Raw genomic sequence first — 14762 nt, 5'->3', positions numbered from 1 at the left:
GTGATTTATCAATACACAAAGGTTTGCTATATTTAGCAACAGCTGAAATGTATCTGTAGCCAAAATGCCCAATACAAGTGTTTCCATTTGTTTTACTAGAATAGATCTCTTCTTTTGATTAATGGATGTAATTTTCAGCAACTTTAATCTTAGTTAAACAGACACTAATTGAAACACATGAGTGGATGTTCTTGACATTTTAACCAAGTGGTTTCAATTTCCTTTACTTGAAATGTACTTTAGTTTGCAAATCTATCTATATAGTAAATGATTTTTGACCGAATCTATAAATCACAAAGCCTGATTATCCAAATTACTGGGATAATTATATTTATTGGCTCATTAGTCCATTGTACATCATCTCATAATTACAAGATAAGGTCTGAAAATTTTGTGGGTGTACATGCAGTGCACTATTAGTACTTACATCATCAAAAATGAAGCATATGCTTAAGTTCAATGAGGAAGATCTTTAATCACTCATCTGCCTTCTGTCCCTGCTTTTCTGTGTACATGTCTACTGCTTTCCCACACTGTCAGTCTCAACACTGACGTCATTACTCTAGTCCAGTCATCTTCTTGCAAGCCTTCTTCGAGCCTGTCAGCCTCCACTTTACATGGTTTAAATTTGTGCTCTCCGTCGTTCTCCCTTTCAGGCTGTCATTCGTGCAACCCACCTCCTTCCCATCTCCACCTCACAGACACCTCAGTCAGAGCTCCATCCAAACCTCAGTCTTCATGTTCACCACCAATCTCTAGACTCCACAGAGTACTGTCCTAAATCCTATCACTGCTGGGATTCCATACTGCCATGATGGGTCATCGGAGTCTAATTGCCAAATAAATTCATTTCTATCTATCTCTATCTCAATAAATCATGTTGGGTTCTTCCAAGTGATCTCTCCTTATTTAACTTGGTTTCATTAATATTCACATACTGCAAATCACCAACACTCTTCTTTCAAGTCATCATTTACCATTTGAAAGCTTAAACAGTGTTTACTTGCCTCTGTCCTGATGTCTGAATACCTGCAAACCAGTGACTCATGAACATTCAAATGCAAGTTAGCTCTAATTATTACATCCATGTACACCTGTGTATATATCTGAGAAATCCCCATCTTCATTTTCAGTCAAGGTCAAAGAATTGTATTTTTAATAGGCTTACAGTTTGTTTTCAGAATCGTCCTACTGACAAGTGACAGTTTGTTCCTTCTGATTAAAGAACACCAGCTTCAGCTTTGCTCTATAGACATGATGGCCTGAAAAGGATGCAATCAAACAATGGACAAGCTGTGTAAAGGAAAGGTTTAAGATACATGAAACTGAAAATTATTTCAAACCAATTATGCTACCTGGTAAATTAAGCTACAACATTTTTAAAAAATAATATTTATGTTAAATCATTACATCAAATAATAAATATTTATTAACAAACTGCACTCAGTGTATGCCAGATGTTTGAAGCTTATCCATGTTATTCAGCAGATTAATATTCCTCTTGAAGCTAACACGTGGAGTCTCCTGGACTGACGCCAGCACAGAGACATGTTCATACCTTGATCCTCACCATAGGGGCTGTAAATGATGTGCCCCTGGTCATAACCTCCATGTCTGCAGTCGTAGCCATGCAGTCATCCGTGTCTGGATGTCTGGAGAGCACAATTATAAACTTCATGTCTGTGGTTCAGAACAGATGGGACTAAAGCTTGGCAACGTGTGGTGTGAAAAAGGCTCATCTTTCCTGACTTGTTTTCATTGGAATAATGTCGTCCTGTGGGTCAGTTAGAATGGAGAGAGAGCCAGCAGCTCTGAAATGATTAGTTTAATTGGTTGGGATTTCAGACAGATCCCAGGACTTAGACCTCTCCCACAGTAGATTGAAGCACATGAGTGGCTAATGAAGCAACCAAGCACTTTGCCTTTGAATCTTTTCTATGTGCTCTTTAGCTGCTTGACTCTCTCTCTCTCACTCACACACACACTCTCTGTATGTGTGTGTGTCCCTGTGTGGGTGTGTATTGTCTTCTAGATTTCAAGCCAACAGGTCCCCTCTAACTGTGTGATCAAGATGGAGCAGGAGAAATGCATGGAAATGATGGCCTTGGATTCCAACAATCAAGAATTTGGTGAGTCTTTGTTGCCTTCATGATAAACTTGTATTAAAACAGAAGCATCTTTGGATTCTTCGTGCTAATGAGCTGGTGATAACTCCACAAACTGTAGATGACTCACCTGATCCTTGGAAAATGTTTTTTAAAAAACGAACCTCACAGTTCATAGCCTCTGTGCTTGATTTGAAGCATCGGATAACTAATGAGGCCACAGGAAGACTGTATTTTTGGAGCAAGGGCACGTGCTTTAGTTGTTAGTGTCTTGTGATGATGATTCTGAAAATGAAAGTTGATCGGTGAGTGACAGCTGTCTCTCTGGCTGATTAGATGATGAATGAAGGGAATATTAAAACTATGGGCAACTTGTGTCAGTTCTCCTTTGTGACCTTAGTTTCTGACTTAACTCTCACTGTCAGAAACTAACGGCGAACTGTTCCATATTCAACAACCCTTTGTCATATATATCCAGCCTTGCCTTTTATTTTGTCTCCACAGACCTTTAATAAAAAAAACATTTGTTATGTGTTGTTAAAAACTTTTTTGTGGTGCTAGAATTTAGATAATCTTACAGAGTAAACTAACATTAGCTACTTAAATACTTTCCAACTATTGTGCAACCATTCCCATATGGAAAAGAAATAGTAAAAACTTATATGATTCACTCATTAAAGTGGCCACTTTCTCATTACTTTCATATGTTGTTTTAGTAAGTATCCAAAACATACAAGTTTAATTTATATAATTTTTCAAGGGTTCTTGTATCTGTTTTCACTCTTGTATGCTTTTCATACAAGTTTCACACAAGACAAACTTTATAAGATTTATATATATCTTTTTCATGTGGGTTGTGGGAGTCTAGCAGTTGTTTTTGGTGTTTGCATGTATAGATTTTAAATTGTAATATCATGGTTTCTTGGCATATTACAAACATTTCAGCAGTAGTTGAATTTGAGAAACAAAACATGTTCACTTTTTGGGACAAATTCACTGTCAAATACAAAGAGTCGGTTTAACAGACACACATATATAACCATATCATTAACGTATATGTGCACCAATTTTTTACAACTGCAGGTTTAATAATCTCTGACAGGAAAGCTCACTGATTAAAGCAGTGCTTAGACTACGTTGTTAGATCCTGATTCACCCCCCATTTCCTAATGGTCTGTGCTGTCTGTCTACTAGTCTGCAGAATGTATTGTTAAATCTAGGGCAGGAAGATGTTTTTGACATTCCTGGACTGTTAACCTACTGCCTTCTAGCAAATGTTAATTCAACTGGTCTTTAGGTAGACTTAGTCCATATAAATTTTTTCAACCCTTCCTACACTACCCAGATGATGTTTCATTTCATTAGCTGCATGTGATGGCACTAGAAATCATAGAAATAATTCAGTATTTCAAGTATTTCACTGATTAAAATAACAGATTACTTTGGAACATGTTACACCCATGAAGAAGAAACCTCTGGCAGAACTGGCCTAAGGGAGGGGCAGCACAGAAGAAAATCACTCGGGCAATTGAAACACACAAAGAAATGGCAATTGCACTGAACTGAGATGAGCTAGAAGCTGTTGTCATCATGAAATTGGCTTCAAAACACAAAAGCAAACTATGTAACCAGTACCACAGAACTTCAGACCAGTGCTAATATTAAAACTTTAATGATAATATAAGCATGGAATATAGAGCCCATTGTACTATTTGCAAAAAACAGTCACAACAACCACTAACAACAATGTCCTAAAAACAGAATTTAAACCTGATGTACCACTTTACATGCTTTCTGCAGGCATCTCTCCATTTCTAACTCAAGGTCTGTTTTAAGTGAGCTTTAGACATTCAAAATGCAACACTAAATTAACACTAAAAGGAGAGCATCTGGAGCAGAAGATGAATGGCTGAGTTGATTGATTGATTATAATTCAAGCCAGGGTGTTGTTGTGCAGTTGCTCTGTTTAAAGAACCGTTCTTTATGTTGGTTCACTGCCCACTGTTCACTTTGAGGGGGCAGTGGAACACATGGGGACCAATTACTTAACATTTACTCACTGAGCTTCATTAGTTTGTGAATACCTTTTTTAAAAAGCACATTTTGCGGGGTTTAAATCGAGAGTTTAATTGAAATAAGTCTGTTTTTGTAGAACTTCCCTAATTGCAATGGGACAAATCATGGAACAGTATATATATATATATATATATATATATATATATATATATATATATATATATATATATATATTATGGCATGCCCTTTAGGAAAATATTATATATATATATTCCAACCAAAGTCTGAATATATAGAATGAAACTTGAATATATAGAATGAAGCTTGAATATATAGAATGAAACTTGAATATATAGGATGATCTTTTGAATATATAGAATGAAACTTGAATATATAGGATGATCTTTTGAATATATAGAATGAAACTTGAATATATAGGATGAAACTTGAATATATAGGATGAAACTTGAATATATAAAATGATCTTTTGAATATATAGAATGAAGCTTGAATATATAGAATGAAGCTTGAATATATAGGATGAAACTTGAATATATAGGATGAAACTTGAATATATAGAATGATCTTTTGAATATATAGAATGAAGCTTGAATATATAGAATGAAACTTGAATATATAGGATGAAACTTGAATATATAGGATGAAACTTGAATATATAGGATGAAACTTGAATATATATAGAATGATCTTTTGAATATATAGAATGAAGCTTGAATATATAAAATGAAACTTGAATATATAGGATGAAACTTGAATATATAGGATGAAACTTGAATATATAGGATGAAACTTGAATATATATAGAATGATCTTTTGAATATATAGAATGAAGCTTGAATATATAGAATGAAACTTGAATATATAGGATGAAACTTGAATATATAGGATGAAACTTGAATATATAGAATGATCTTTTGAATATATAGAATGAAGCTTGAATATATAGAATGAAACTTGAATATATAGGATGAAACTTGAATATATAGAATGAAACTTGAATATATAGGATGAAACTTGAATATATATAGAATGATCTTTTGAATATATAGAATGAAGCTTGAATATATAAAATGATCTTCTGAATATATAGAATGAAACTTGACGTCACGGAGGCGCTTGCGCCATCTAGTGTTTTCCTTGTTTGTACCTGCGAGGAATGGCACTATGAGCCAGTCCGCACGGAATTTTGTGGCTCAAATTCTAAGTAATGAGGAGCTAATTAACACCCTGGCAAATGCATGTTCTGGGCAACCTAATATTTGTACTAGTGTACCGCATCGTACTACTGATGAAGAAATTTATTCACTTTTTCGTCGTGGAAGACCAAATGCAGTGAACCTCTCCGGTCAGATAACCCCTGGTTATCCAGCTAACGTTACTGCGGTCAAGTGAGCCCTCACTTACGAAGTCGCAGTCAAGCTAGCCGCCCCGCCAGCCGCACCTAAAATGTTGTTGCACTACTCTTACGCATATTACGGTATAGGTGCCGACTGGCTTAGAAACGCAGTGTTTTCTGTCCTGACACTATTTTACTTCACAATCCACTCCCAGTTTTGGTTAATCTCCACTTTCACCCCTGTGATCCACAGCCCAAATTACTGTATGATTCAGAGAAAATTAACAATAAAATTTACCCAATTTACTCAACTATACTTTTAATGTCCTCATCTTTGAGCTCAGATTACAGGAAAACTGAAAGAGGTGACGCAGATATCTCACTGGATTATGACTCTGGGTTACCCCCACTCTGCATACTGTGATCCACAGCCAAAATTACTGTACAGTTTTTGAGAAAATTGATAGTAAAATCTTCCCATTTTGCTTTACTGTACTCTACATATTGACATCTTTGATCTCCGATTACAGGAAAACTGTAAGAGGTGACGCAGATATTTCACTGGATTATGAATCTAGGCCATCTCCACTCTTCACCCTGTGATCCACAGCCAAAATTACTGTACGGATTTTGAGAAAATTGATAGTAAACTTTGCACAATTTACTCTACTGTACTCTATATATTCTCATCTTTGAGCTTAGATTACAGGAAAACTGTAAGAGGTGACGCAGATATCTCACTGGATTATGACTCTGGGTGACCCCCACTCTGCACCCTGTGATCCACAGCAAAAATTACTGTATGGATTTTGAGAAAATTCATAGCAAAATCTTCCCATTTTGCTTTACTGTACTCTACATATTGACATCTTTGGCCTCAGATTACAGGAAAACTATAAGAGGTGACGCAGATATCTCACTGTATTCTGACTCTAGGCTGTCGCCACTCTTCACCCTGTGATCCACAGCCAAAATTACTGTACGGTTTGTGAGAAAATTGATAGTAAACTTTGCACAATTTACTCTACTGTACTTTTAATATCCTCGTCTTTAACCTCAGATTACAGGAAAACTGTAAGAGGTGACGCAGATATTTCACTGGATTATGACTCTGGGTGACCCCCACTCTGCACCCTGTGATCCACAGCCAAAATTACTGTACGGATTTTGAGAAAATTAAATCCTATTCCATTACCAAACAAAATGAGTTCATTGAAGTATTTGCTTAACTACAAGAAATGTCTTTCCACACACAATTTAAATTTTTCAAAATGTCATTCACACACCACCTCAAGTATCAACTTCAGTTTTAGACATTATTTATTCAGTGCTTAATCACAACAATAGTCAACTTAAGGCACTTACATAATAAGTTAAACCTTACAATAATACATACAGAGAAAAACCCAACAATCATATGACCCCCTATGAGCAACAGTGGGAAGGAAAAACTCCCTTTTAACAGGAAGAAACCTCCGGCAGAACCAGGCTCAGGGAGGGGCGGCCATCTGCCTCAACCGGTCAGGGTGAGAAATTACATTTCTCAGATTACTGATTTCTCATATTACTACTACACAGTTTAGATACACTCAACAAAAATATAAATGCAACACCTTTGTTACTGCTCCCATTCCCCATGGGATGGACGTAGAGACCGAAAATTCATTCCAGATACACAATATAACCATCCCTCCCAAACAGTGGTCACAAATCAGTCCAAATGTGTTGTGTGGTAGTGGGCACATCTGCTATATTGAGATAATCCATCCCACCTCACAGGTGTGCCACATCAGGATGCTGATCTGACATCATGAGTAGTGCACAGGTGTACCTCAGACTGCCCACAACAAAAGGCCACCCTGGAATGTGCAGTTTTTTGCGCTATTGGGGGTCTGGGGACCCAGAACCGGTCAGTATCTGGTGTGACCACTATTTGCCTCATGCAGTGCAACACATCGTCGCATGGAGTCTATCAGATTGTCAATTGTGGCCTGTGGAATGTTGGTCCACTCCACTTCAATGGCTGTGCGAGGTTGTTGGATATTCGTGGGAACTGGTACACGCTGTCGTATACGCCGGTCAAGCACATCCCGAACATGCTCAATGGGTGACATGTCCGGTGAGTATGCTGGCCATGCAAGAACTGGGACATTCTCAGCCGCCATCTGCCCTGAACAATGTGAACCATGATTCATCCGTGAAGCGCACACCTCTCCAACGTGCCAGACGCCATCGAATGTGAGCATTTGCCCACACAAGTCTGTTACGGCGACGAGCTGGAGTCAGGTCAAGACCCCGATGAGGACGACGGGCATGCAGTTGAGCGTCCCTGAGACGGTTTCTGACAGTTTGTGCAGAAATTGTCTGGGTGGCTGGTCTCAGACGATCTTGGAGGTGAACCTGCTGGATGTGGAGGTCCTGGGCTGGTGTGGTTACACGAGGTCTGCGGTTGTGAGGCCGGTTGGATGTGCTGCCATATTCTCTGAAACGCCTGTGGAGACGGCTTATGGTTGAGAAATGAACATTCAATGCACGGGCGACAGATCTGGTTGACATTCCTGCTGTCAGCATGCCAATTGCACGCTCCCTCATTGCTTGTGGCATCTGTGGCATTTTGCTGTGAGACAAAACTGCACATTCCAGGGTGGCCTTTTGTTGTGGGCAGTCTGAGGTACACCTGTGCACTACTCATGATGTCAGATCAGCATCCTGATGTGGCACACCTGTGAGGTGGGATGGATTATCTCAATATAGCAGATGTGCCCACTACCACACATTTGGACTGATTTGTGACCACTGTTTGGGAGGGATGGTTATATTGTGTATCTGAAATGAATTTTAGGTCTCTACGTCCATCCCATGGGGAATGGGAGCAGTAACAAAGGTGTTGCGTTTATATTTTTGTTGAGTATATCTAAACTGTGTAGTAGTAATATGAGAAATCAGTAATCTGAGAAATGTAATTTCTCACCCTGACCGGTTGAGGCAGATGGCCGCCCCTCCCTCAGCCTGGTTCTGCCGGAGGTTTCTTCCTGTTAAAAGGGAGTTTTTCCTTCCCACTGTTGCTCATAGGGGGGTCATATGATTGTTGGGTTTTTCTCTGTATGTATTATTGTAAGGTTTAACTTATTATGTAAGTGCCTTAAGTTGACTATTGTTGTGATTAAGCACTGAATAAATAATGTCTAAAACTGAAGTTGATACTTGAGGTGGTGTGTGAATGACATTTTGAAAAATTTAAATTGTGTGTGGAAAGACATTTCTTGTAGTTAAGTAAATACTTCAATGAACTCATTTTGTTTGGTAATGGAATAGGATTTAATTTTCTCAAAATCCGTACAGTAATTTTGGCTGTGGATCACAGGGTGCAGAGTGGGGGTCACCCAGAGTCATAATCGAGTGAGATATCTGCGTCACCTCTTACAGTTTTCCTGTAATCTGAGGTCAAAGATGAGAATATTAAAAGTACAGTAGAGTAAATTGTGCAAAGTTTACTATCAATTTTCTCAAAATCCGTACAGTAATTTTGGCTGTGGATCACAGGGTGAAGAGTGGAGATGGCCTAGATTCATAATCCAGTGAAATATCTGCGTCACCTCCTACAGTTTTCCTGTAATCGGAGATCAAAGATGTCAATATGTAGAGTACAGTAAAGCAAAATGGGAAGATTTTACTATCAATTTTCTCAAAAACTGTACAGTAATTTTGGCTGTGGATCACAGCATGCAGAGTGGGGTTAACCCAGAGTCATAATCCAGTGAGATATCTGCGTCACCTCTTTCAGTTTTCCTGTAATCTGAGCTCAAAGATGAGGACATTAAAAGTATAGTTGAGTAAATTGGGTAAATTTTATTGTTAATTTTCTCTGAATCATACAGTAATTTGGGCTGTGGATCACAGGGGTGAAAGTGGAGATTAACCAAAACTGGGAGTGGATTGTGAAGTAAAATAGTGTCAGGACAGAAAACACTGCGTTTCTAAGCCAGTCGGCACCTATACCGTAATATGCGTAAGAGTAGTGCAACAACATTTTAGGTGCGGCTGGCGGGGCGGCTAGCTTGACTGCGACTTCGTAAGTGAGGGCTCACTTGACCGCAGTAACGTTAGCTGGATAACCAGGGGTTATCTGACCGGAGAGGTTCACTGCATTTGGTCTTCCACGACGAAAAAGTGAATAAATTTCTTCATCAGTAGTACGATGCGGTACACTAGTACAAATATTAGGTTGCCCAGAACATGCATTTGCCAGGGTGTTAATTAGCTCCTCATTACTTAGAATTTGAGCCACAAAATTCCGTGCGGACTGGCTCATAGTGCCATTCCTCGCAGGTACAAACAAGGAAAACACTAGATGGCGCAAGCGCCTCCGTGACGTCAAGTTTCATTCTATATATTCAGAAGATCATTTTATATATTCAAGCTTCATTCTATATATTCAAAAGATCATTCTATATATATTCAAGTTTCATTCTATATATTCAAGTTTCATTCTATATATTCAAGTTTCATTCTATATATTCAAGCTTCATTCTATATATTCAAAAGATCATTCTATATATTCAAGTTTCATCCTATATATTCAAGTTTCATCCTATATATTCAAGTTTCATTCTATATATTCAAGTTTCATTCTATATATTCAAGCTTCATTCTATATATTCAAAAGATCATTCTATATATTCAAGTTTCATTCTATATATTCAAGCTTCATTCTATATATTCAAGCTTCATTCTATATATTCAAAAGATCATTCTATATATATTCAAGTTTCATCCTATATATTCAAGTTTCATTCTATATATTCAAGTTTCATTCTATATATTCAAGCTTCATTCTATATATTCAAGCTTCATTCTATATATTCAAAAGATCATTCTATATATTCAAGTTTCATTCTATATATTCAAGTTTCATTCTATATATTCAAGCTTCATTCTATATATTCAAAAGATCATTCTATATATTCAAGTTTCATCCTATATATTCAAGTTTCATTCTATATATTCAAGTTTCATTCTATATATTCAAGCTTCATTCTATATATTCAAGCTTCATTCTATATATTCAAAAGATCATTCTATATATTCAAGTTTCATCCTATATATTCAAGTTTCATCCTATATATTCAAGTTTCATTCTATATATTCAAGCTTCATTCTATATATTCAAGCTTCATTCTATATATTCAAAAGATCATTCTATATATATTCAAGTTTCATCCTATATATTCAAGTTTCATTCTATATATTCAAGTTTCATTCTATATATTCAAGCTTCATTCTATATATTCAAGCTTCATTCTATATATTCAAAAGATCATTCTATATATTCAAGTTTCATTCTATATATTCAAGTTTCATTCTATATATTCAAGCTTCATTCTATATATTCAAAAGATCATTCTATATATTCAAGTTTCATCCTATATATTCAAGTTTCATCCTATATATTCAAGCTTCATTCTATATATTCAAGCTTCATTCTATATATTCAAAAGATCATTTTATATATTCAAGTTTCATCCTATATATTCAAGTTTCATCCTATATATTCAAGTTTCATTCTATATATTCAAGCTTCATTCTATATATTCAAGCTTCATTCTATATATTCAAAAGATCATTTTATATATTCAAGTTTCATCCTATATATTCAAGTTTCATCCTATATATTCAAGTTTCATTCTATATATTCAAAAGATCATCCTATATATTCAAGTTTCATTCTATATATTCAAAAGATCATCCTATATATTCAAGTTTCATTCTATATATTCAAGCTTCATTCTATATATTCAAGTTTCATTCTATATATTCAGACTTTGGTTGGAATATATATATAATATTTTCCTAAAGGGCATGCCATAATATATATATATATATATATATATATATATATATATATATATATATATATATATATATATATATATATATATGTATGCTGGAAAAAATGGCAGCAGAATCCCACAATAAATCTAAAAGATGGCTTGTCACTATCATATTTTATGACACAGAAGAAAAAAAAGGGACAAATTATTTGGTAGCTTTTCAACACAGCTTTTTAGTGTTTTTCGTTGGAATGTTTGACATCAAACACACCACATCATCAAATTAGGGCATACCTCACCAATGTAACTACACAACAAATTATTAGTTATAGTTAAAGCTAAAATATCCAGTTGTTTTCCAGTTATCCTTTAAAACTGTGTCTAATTTAGAGTGACATGTAAATACACTCAAACAGAATAACAAATTAAAAGGTTACAAATCTATGAGACTTGCTCCTTGATTTCTGATGCAAACCGATCCCTGTATAAAAGTGTTGTAGAAAAAGATGCAACAGCAAAGACTATTTTTTACTACTATCATCATGTAGTAGTCTGATAATTGATTTATTTAGTCCAAAGACCAATTAGATGGAAACAAAGAAAAGGTACCTGGTCAAAATGTAATTTGATATAGTAGCAGTGATATGAAATGAACATATGGCTTTTTGGACTTGAGCACTGAGCTTTTCTCCCCGTCGTGTCCCCAGATTGCCCGTGGTTTTGGGACAATCTGACATGTTGGCAGCCTGCCAGGCTCGGGGAGGTGGTTGAGGTCAACTGTCCTGAACTCTTCTCTCAGTTTATGAGTGAAGAAGACTACGGTCTGTTTCTATACATTTATCTTTATATTTCAGACAGCTCTACTGCTGTAGAATTACATTGGTGTGTTTGGCGTGTTTACTGTAAGTAAGTAAAGGGCTCTGTGTCTGCAGAATTGGGAAAGGTTAGCCGCAATTGCACTCAGTTTGGTTGGTCGGAGCCCTTTCCCCACTATCTTGATGCCTGCCTGTACGAGGAAGGAAACAGCACCCACCCTGTGAGTTAAACAGCACCTCAGCATCTGCAACTGTGTCTAATGCACAGTTGTATTTGACATTTTCTACATGAAATGCTCTGTGTCTCTATCACCATTGTAGGACATGTATTACGTGTCAGTGAAAGCTCTGTACACTGTGGGCTACAGCACCTCTCTGGTCTCTCTAACCACAGCCATGGTCATCCTGTGCAGGTTCAGGTGAGAAATACTGTACGTCTTATAGGAGATAAGACTGACTTTAAACCAGATGAAATGCATCTGCTACAAGATCAAAACCACTGACAGGTGAAGTAAAGAGTACTAAGGACCTCGTCTTTGTAATGGAATCTTTCTGTGCCATTTATGAGTCAGCCTGTGGATGCTCAGTTTATGAAGTTGGTACAAATTGTTAGTGTGAGGATCTGACAGACTTGACTGTATATAAAAGATACGGCATCCATAAACTCCACAGGTTAAACACGCAGATACCTGCCAATAGGTCTTTATTATCGCACTACAATAAACACTGAAATTTCACTCACCAACACTGAAGCACAAACTATTTGAGTAGTCTGTTCTGCTTAGCAGTCCATATTAATTATCAGATAATGCCATTAAAATGTTTCCAAATACAGCAGAGAGGTCCAGTTCAGTGGTTCACAGTCAAAATGGCCACGCCCCTAACTTCAGATTTAGAAAAACCCAAATTGGTCATATTACTGGTATTACCTTTTGGACATTTTCCTATGGAAGTCTCTGGAGACTGATATGCTTTTGGAGCCAGCCTCAAGTGGCTATGGACACTAATTAATGTGGCAGAAGTAGTAGTACTTATGCTTCTAACACTGGTATCCTGTCTATGTGTTAACAGTGAATCAGTGTTTTGCAGAACAGCACTTGTGTGTGTTTATCAGGGAAAAGAAAATATTAGTTACAAAATAATCAATTTTTATCCAGAGTGTTCACATTTATTCCTTCACACAGGAAGCTGCACTGTACCAGGAACTTCATCCACATGAACCTCTTTGTGTCATTCATCTTAAGAGCTATTTCTGTCTTCATCAAAGACGGCGTGTTGTATGCAAAAGAGGACAGCGAGCACTGCTTCATACACACTGTGAGTAAAACAAGCTGCACATGTGCCAGTAAAGCAGGCTGTACTCATGCTGGTGATGGTTTGTGGCACCTTTGCTGACACTCTCTTGCACGTTGCTTTTATCTGTCTTTTCTTGAAGCTGGAGTGTCGAGCGGTGATGATATTCTTCCACTACTGTGTTCTTTCTAACTACTTCTGGCTCTTCATCGAGGGTCTGTATCTCTTCACGTTACTAGTGGAGACCTTCTTCCCTGAGAAAAGATACTTCTATTGGTACATCATAATAGGCTGGGGTGAGATGTCTTACATGCCATGCTATCGTTGTATTCATATTTCCAAATGTCATGTTGTTTACTTGGTGATGTTGGTTTCAGGGACCCCGACGGTGTGTGTGACCATCTGGGCAGTGCTGAGGCTGCACTTTGATGATATAGGGTGAGTTATGAATAACACTGTAAGTAGAGTCTCATGTTTTTGTTGCATATGTGCTGAACATTTCATTTTATCATCTGCACTCTTAGCTGCTGGGACATGAATGACCATGCTGCCATCTGGTGGGTGATAAAAGGACCTGTGCTGGCTTCAATTATGGTGAGAAGCCAGGATGCAAAAACACAGTCTTTCTTTTGTCAAGTATATTTGTATTACTTTTATACAACTGGTTTATTCTACAGGTTAACTTTGTGCTGTTCATTGGCATCATCATCATCCTGGTTCAGAAGTTACAATCTCCAGATATTGGTGGAAATGAATCCAGTATTTACCTGTAAGTACTTGACATTAACATAAAGTTTCTTATTAGATGAGTTAAGATGTAAATGCATTTTGTTTTGAATGTGTTTAATATCTTATTTGTGTATTTAACATAATTTTATACCATTTTGTGATCAGTGCTAAAACATAAGTGTTTCATTGTGTAATTAATTAACAACAAGTACTTTTTACCCAATAAGGAGAGCGTTTCTCCCTATCTATAAGTTTTGGAATTGTCATGCAGTTTGCTTCACTGTTAATGAAAACACATTATTAGCACATTATTATTAGCATTTACTTTTAAAAAATTGAGGTATTTTGGAGACAAATTCAGTATTTCTGCATCTTAAAACTTTAACTTTGTCTTTCCATTTTTGTAGAACATATTTCACTTTTTACTTGACTACATTTAGTCACCTCACTATATACAATAGTAACCCCAGTGTCACAGACCCATTTGTGGATAGATCTGAATACATATGGATGACTATGTAGTCCAGCTGTCCATCCTTACATTTCAGGGGCACTGGAGCTTTGAGCAGTCTATCACAGGGCTATCACCATTCACACTCACATTCATGCCTACAGT

At 36.7% G+C, this 14762-nt stretch overlaps 1 protein-coding gene across 4 annotated transcripts in view; it reads left to right on the top strand.

The window, feature by feature from the left end:
* Window positions 1-14762, top strand: part of adcyap1r1b (adenylate cyclase activating polypeptide 1b (pituitary) receptor type I) — a 42151-nt gene that overhangs the window by 22736 nt on the left and 4653 nt on the right. For all 4 annotated transcript variants that reach the window (XM_026147031.2, XM_026147030.2, XM_026147032.2 and 1 more), the window contains 9 exons: window positions 2033-2129; window positions 12017-12130; window positions 12242-12345; window positions 12446-12543; window positions 13309-13441; window positions 13560-13713; window positions 13795-13855; window positions 13942-14011; window positions 14095-14186. In XM_026147031.2, coding sequence (XP_026002816.1) covers window positions 2033-2129; window positions 12017-12130; window positions 12242-12345; window positions 12446-12543; window positions 13309-13441; window positions 13560-13713; window positions 13795-13855; window positions 13942-14011; window positions 14095-14186 — 923 coding nt within the window. The remainder of the gene's footprint in view (window positions 1-2032; window positions 2130-12016; window positions 12131-12241; window positions 12346-12445; window positions 12544-13308; window positions 13442-13559; window positions 13714-13794; window positions 13856-13941; window positions 14012-14094; window positions 14187-14762) is intronic.

This window comes from Astatotilapia calliptera, chromosome 17 (assembly GCF_964374335.1).
Source record: "Astatotilapia calliptera chromosome 17, fAstCal68.1, whole genome shotgun sequence".
Classification (NCBI taxonomy): Eukaryota; Metazoa; Chordata; class Actinopteri; order Cichliformes; family Cichlidae; genus Astatotilapia; species Astatotilapia calliptera.
This window is presented reverse-complemented; position numbering and strand designations above follow the sequence as displayed.